The sequence below is a fragment of the Molothrus aeneus genome, chromosome 9, assembly GCF_037042795.1.
Source record: "Molothrus aeneus isolate 106 chromosome 9, BPBGC_Maene_1.0, whole genome shotgun sequence".
Taxonomy (NCBI): Eukaryota; Metazoa; Chordata; class Aves; order Passeriformes; family Icteridae; genus Molothrus; species Molothrus aeneus.
In genome coordinates, this window is record NC_089654.1 from 2,869,184 (window position 1) to 2,875,940 (window position 6,757).

General features: G+C 40.7%; 1 protein-coding gene across 1 annotated transcript in view; it reads right to left on the reverse strand.

The window, feature by feature from the left end:
• Nucleotides 1-4,891, reverse strand: part of PATJ (PATJ crumbs cell polarity complex component) — a 138,050-nt gene extending 133,159 nt beyond the window's left edge. The window contains exons 1-4 of the mRNA XM_066555697.1: nucleotides 4,870-4,891; nucleotides 4,621-4,787; nucleotides 2,860-3,042; nucleotides 1,416-1,555 (exon numbers count right to left, since the gene is read on the reverse strand). Of these exons, the coding sequence (XP_066411794.1) occupies nucleotides 1,416-1,555; nucleotides 2,860-3,042; nucleotides 4,621-4,787; nucleotides 4,870-4,891 (512 nt within the window). The remainder of the gene's footprint in view (nucleotides 1-1,415; nucleotides 1,556-2,859; nucleotides 3,043-4,620; nucleotides 4,788-4,869) is intronic.
• Nucleotides 4,892-6,757: the final 1,866 nt, after the last annotated feature.

Here is a 6,757-nt window from a genome sequence, read left to right on the forward strand (position 1 = left end):
AGCACTACATGATGCCATCTCTAGGAACCCACAGCTCAGGCTTTGATGCTGTTTTGTATCACTATTTATTCTAAAGATTGATGTGCTGCATATTTGTATTTTACTTAAAATTTATAGTATCAAGCTTCAGACGTGAAACTTTCTTGGAGCAACACGCAGTTCAGTTGCTACCTTGAGATAATATAAATTTCACAGTTAATTCACCCCAGTGATGAATTTAGATTTGTGACAAGAGAGAAACCATCACTCATCTCCTTTGTTAAATATTCATTCTGAGCACGAGACCAAACTGTTACATAGACAGACACTGCCTTCAAAGCTCTGTAGGAATCCAAAAAAGTCTCCAGGAGATCTTGTCTCAGAAGCAAAATGGGAAGCATGCTGGGGAAATTTATAAACTCCCAAACAATGTAACTGCACATCTTAACTAAGGCATTTGAAACTTCCTTTTTGTCGTGCCATGTTTAAGATGTTTCCCAGAAATCACTTTCTTCGAGCACTAACCATATTTCAGATTCTCTCATCAAAGAAAGTGAGCAGCAGGTCATCAAATCCTAAAGTGAGATATTCACTCTCCTCTGACATCCGGATCAGTCCATCTGTCTCCACTTTGAAAGAGCCTTAATATGCTTTTCTTTAAGTGTTCTCTGGTGTGTTCTCTGCGGGCCCATCGCCATTATCATTCCAACCTCTCCCCACTCTTTTTGTCATCCTGTGTTGGCACTTCCTGACATGTGTTATTTAAAAAGTGACACCAATGACTTGAAATCTAGACACATTTTTCTTGAGACATAATTCCAAGCACTGCGTTTGTCTCATGCCAACTCTTGCGGTTTTACAATTGCGTTTTATTTTTAAAGGATTGCTCTGTCTTTTGTTGTTGGGTGAAAACCCACAGACAATACAGGAAGAAACTGCCTGAAGCCTCGATTCTATGATGACATCTGTGCAGGGATCTGTTGGGAGGAGTGGATCTAAATTTACACAGGAAACAAACAGTAAAACCAACTATAAATAGGGCATTGTCAGAGGCACGTTAATAAAGGGGGGAAAAAAAATCTTTCAGGGACACAATGCATAAAAATTAAAAAGGAATCTAATTTTTATTTTCTTTGTATTCTTTTCTGAGTTTTCTTTTGGTTTTTTAATCAGGACTCAAGATTCTCCAAAGTGAGTCATAATTTCTGTAAATTCCATTTATGAATGGCTCGGAAATTTAAAACTCATCTGAAAACTTGATCCTCAAAACATGAGTCCCTTTCAGCTGAAAAGCCAGAATTCAAGATACCACCACCAAAATATCCCACCAGATAACCCAGACAAACATGTTATTCTGATTGAGTTTTCAACGTGAAGGTCATGACTTTTCCCTGCATGGAAAATACAATTTTCCAACACAATTATGAAGATCTCACCTGTCAGCTATGCCTCCTGGCTGGACTTCCTTGACAAAGATACCAACTTCTCCCAGGCTGGGATTTTTAAGGGCAACCACACTGAATCCAAGCCCTCCAACAGAAGGTTTATCAATCGTTATTGATTCTATTTGTCTTCCCTAATAAAACAGAAGATAAAATGATTTACTAATTGTCAGTGCAAATGAATGAGCTAGTTGAAAATTTATGAACACTGGGAGAATTGTTCCCCTCCTAAGACTAAACAAAGGCAAAATACTGAATATGTTATTTCTATAAAAGCTCCTCCATTTATTATTTTTAATATGGCAATGTATTGGATATGCAAGCACTCTGAGGTTCTGAAACCTCAGGGAATTTAAGAGCTGCTTTCACACTTCATTCACATTATGAGATGAATTCCAAACTGGATGAAAACTATGAACGAAGTGCTGTCTAGAGCAATATATTTGGGATTTCTGGAAATGCTGTATAGCTAAACTAAATTACTTGTCTTTTGGCTCCCCTTGCTTTTAATGCTGATTTTTAGGTGTGCATTCAAAAAGCTGCAGCTTTTAAATAAAGAAATTAATTTCCTCCCCCTCCCTGCAGCTTCACACTTAATGCTAAAAAAGTTTGCTTTTGCAACTGCCTGTTTTTCAGTTCTAATACAAAATTGCTGGGGTTGTTTACTGGGAAATATTGCTGGGAGAATGCACTGCTATCACAGCTCTTTTATTCCAAATAAGGTGCAGCCTTTACTGCTAAATCTTATCTCTGATGAGTTAATGACACACTAATGAGAAGAGTAATGCTCAAAATATTACAGCTACATTAAGGTAGTCAATTAGCAACAGTTACTTAATACAGAAAGGCATGACTAAGCAATTAAATTAATGGTTCAAAATAACACAGAACAATACATTTGTGGTATAAATGCCAATCCCACATGGGTGGATGTCTGCACCTGTACAAATTCTTAGGGAATTTGGTACATCTGCATCTGCCTGGTAAAGTTAAGACATACTAAATGAAGAGTTAAATAAAATATTACATGCTAGCTTTTTTAATCCTTTGCACTGTTCATAAAGCTGGTACATTTCCAATTTAAAATGTACTTGATAAACAAGTGCCTCCATCAAAACAACTTTCTGCTGAAAATGTCCATTTTCAATTAAGTGTCATCAAATACCAAAAATGTTTTCTGGCAGCTGAAACTTCCTTACTACGTTGGTGTGTTTGGTAGAAAGTAAAACAGAAAATTGGCAATGGAAGTTAAAAAAACAAAACAAGCCACCAAGCCACTTCCTATTGCTGACATTATCTTCCAGAGGGAAAAGTTCTCCACACCTCTACTCTCTCCTGGTCAGGAGGCACCACGCTTCCAGACACACAGCAAAAAAAGCAGCGTGAAATGCTCCAAAATGAAAAAAAAAGTTTGGTTCACTAAACCTTAGAGCCTTACCTTCGCCATTTGCTGGATGATCATGTTAAATTCATTAACTGCCAGGTTTGGAGTGAAGGCTGATGCTCTGGGTGCAGGTGAAGTGCAAGGTGTCCCAGCAGTGACTGATTTGTCAGCAAACACCAACAGCCCCCTCTTGGTAAAATCAAAATCCACCGAGCGGTCGGGAGGCATGTAATTGAGCTGTTGAAAATGAGCAGAGGTGTGGAAAAGCCATTGAAAACAAAAGAAGGGTTTTCCACAAACACCATTTTATGTGCAGGCCGCCCAAGGAGCAAAAAAACCCTGTGCTCATATATTCCCATTCACACAAATATACTCACCTGTATAAATCAGGCAGTGTTAATACATAATCTATAACCATATCAAATTTAGATGTATTTCAGGAGTTCCCTGTCTTTCAGGAGTTTCAGCTGTGTTTCTACTCCACTCATTTTTCTCTGTTTCTTTCATGCTTCTCCCCTGCCTGTGTTCCCCCTGCACTCTTTTCACCCTGGTATTCCAGAAACAACACATGCAAAAGCACCAAACACTAAAGAGGCTCTCAAGCACTGCTGCAACTGTTAGGGAAACCTGTATAAAATTTTTGGCACAAAAATTCAAGTATTTTGAGTCATTCAGGAGCCTGAGGCCTGGTTTGTATTATCCCCTCCCCAAGGAGAGCCGAGGGTACAAACTACCACTGAACATGTTATCACTGCTGGAACTTGCACTTCTAGTCCTCACTGATAATGAAGAAATGAAAAATATTCCCACTGTGACAAAATAAACTGGAAAATCCCATCCTGAATGAAGCAGCTCATGCTTAAATAGAATTTCAAGAAAGCCCAAATTTTCTAGATACCAGAATCCTGAACATTCCAAATACAAACCCCACTATGTCACAGCCACTTCTTAGATACATTTGCACTTTCGTACATTTGTTTAACAGCCTGCAGACGTGCATCCAGGCCTTGGAAGGAAGGGATGCAGCACTTCTGGGAACTTGGGAAGGATGGATAATGAATGGTGGCACAGCCACCACCAGGCCAGGCAGGTAGGAACACCTGCAATACACCTGGCAAGGGACAGCCTTGTCCCCCTGACACCCATCCTGCTGGTCACCCCCTGGTTTTGAGTTTGCTGATGGTTTTAACTTAGCTGCAGGGTGAGACCTGTCCATGCCCATGTGCACAAAATCAAGTGTCACTTGGCTTTACAAACCAAACCACAGGAGTTCCAACCTCTGCTGAAGCCAAGTCATTGTAAAACTCGCTTGGGTACAGCTGCATCAGAGCTTGGTAAATCTTCAGGCTGGGTTTTCTACACTTTACTTGCCAAAGCAGGTTAAGCATTCTTGTAAAAATTAGCAGGAACTAAGTGATGCTGTCTTTTAGGGAGGAAAAAATGCTGCCAGTGGGCTGATAAACAGCACTTAGCTCCAGTAAAAAACAAAGGATCCCAGTTCCAACACTGCTCAGGACTCCAAATACTGGAGCTGATGTCTTTTGCAGATGTTTTTTTCCAACATAACCCCGCCTGTCCTGCATCCCTTTCAAAGCACGCTGCCCCATGACCTCCTGGTTGCAAAACCACTTCTCATTTCAGCAGTGACTCTGCAGACACCAGCTCCACAGAAGAAAAAAAAGGCCCAACACTCACTAGCAGCAGGTTACAGCCTATTAACGAGAGCGCCCTCGTTAACGCACGCCTACACACGCTGACCCAAGCTCCACTGGCCCAGAGTCACCATCACACCCACAGCAGGGACTTCACACTCACTTGCTCCTTCAGCTGCTTGATGGATTGCTGGAGAGTCAGGATCTGGTTGAACAGGGGGCTCCTGAGGGTGTTCCTTAGGACAGCCAGGTTTTCCTGGTGCTGGGAATCCCTTTTCTCCTGCAGCTTCGCCTGCAGCCGGTCCAGGATCTGCAGCACCTGCTGCTTATCTGCACCACAGACCAGGCCAGGTTAGGAATGGAGCTGCTTGGCTCAGTGCTCAGCAAAAAGAATCATTTTCAGACCACCTACCTGCTGCTGGATTTTCTGGCATGTTGAGGGGTGGTTTTGGAATTGATCGGAATAACCGAGCTGAGATTTAAAAAAAAAAAAAAAAAATCCAATTAATTAATGATAGATCGAAACAGATCAGTAACACTTGATAAATGCAATAATACCACGTTAACTACAAGAAATTTAATTTAAAAATACAAGAAATTTAATAAAAAAATACTACTACCCCTGTTGTCTACCCAAAGTATTTAACAAAGCTCTCAACACAGCCTCAGCACATCCAAAAATTTTTCCTTCTTCCATGTGCTTTTCCTTTCACACACAGGAAGGAATATGAACAACTCTTCCAAACATAAATAAAAATGCAGGTTATGAAAAAAAAAAAAACTGAAAAGGAAAAACTGAGACAGACATCTTCAACCAAATTATTTTGAATATCGACATTAAAGTTGTGATCTTCACAGATATACACAGAGCTAAAATCTACCTATTATTTAGAAGATATTTTCCACCTGATCATTTGTAGACAATATTCCAACATTCTGGATGGCAATATAGGTGAAACTTTGTGTTCCCCCATAAAACAGTGAAGTTCACCCATGGGACAGCACGGAATTAAAGCCCAAAATTTGGCATATTAATCCCTGTTCCAACACATTCCTGAGGAAGATCTGTTCTAATCACAGCCTGATTTACAACAGGTGAAGGAAGCCTGTCCTCCTGCAGGTGTTTGCCTTCCTCTTTTCTACATACACGAACAGCAAAATATCCTTTATTAAGCTTTTAAGGAACAGAATTTCCTTTATCAAGCTCCTCCACAGTGCCAAACAGAGCAGGTCTCCAACAGGGGCTGAGGCCTAGATGGCAGTATAAAAACAACAGACTTGCAATTAGCAGAGATGATAAATTTGTACCCTTGCTTGCATGTTATTAAGTTGATGTGGAGCCTGTCATTCTGAAATCTATCAAGGCAGCTCTACCAAACAAGTTTCCTTCACTTAGTACAAGCTCCTCTGAAAAAATGCAGCCATTTAACAGCACAATTTACATAATTTTAATTCTATCCAGTATATAAGTGTGTAATTTCAGAATAATGCATTTGGAATTATTTTGGAACAAGACTAGCCATATCCCTCTCTCTATATAAAAGCTTTTTATTTATTTTCTAGTGTTGCAGTTCAAGAGGAGCAAGGGTCACGTGGTGAACGTGACACCAGGGTTAGCACATTCCAGGGGCTCTCTCCCAGCAGGACCTCTGACCCTTTCAGCCCTGCCTCTGATGCTCTCTCTGCTCACACTGAAAACATCTGGAACTCTGGGAGGACACTGCTATATTTACCAAAATATGAATTATGCAGGTGAGCAGCATTCCTTCTCCTGCAGAGTCAGGTTAAGTTGATTTACCTAACTGGAAAAAAAGAAGTGGATGGAGGCGTGTCACAAACCACAATTTCAGATTTATGCACCCTTTCCTGTGCATATGCCAGCAGCTCTGGCTCCTGCAGGAATTCCTGCAGAGCTCGGTGCCTTTGTGTGGTTTCCACCTAGGGCCAGGCAGAATGAGTCTCTTTGCAAGACTCCTAACAGATTTAGGAGGTCATTTTAAATCAAACTCGTAGCAAGAGTTGAAGCAGCAGAGCCATACAACCCCCTGAAAGATTTTCAGGAATGCATCTGCACTTTTGGAAGTGCTGCAGCTTTATTTTCTTTTCCATTCGAAGTAAAACACTTCTAAGAGCACAGCAGCCTTTGATTCTGTGCTGAGAGCTGATTCTGAAGAGCAGATGAAAACACCATTTCCTTACACACTCCTGAGCCTTCATCAAACCCAGAAGACAAAACTTAACCTCCTCGACTGAAAATACAGCATGCACCTTAACAAATCAGGACAAAGAATATGGAAATT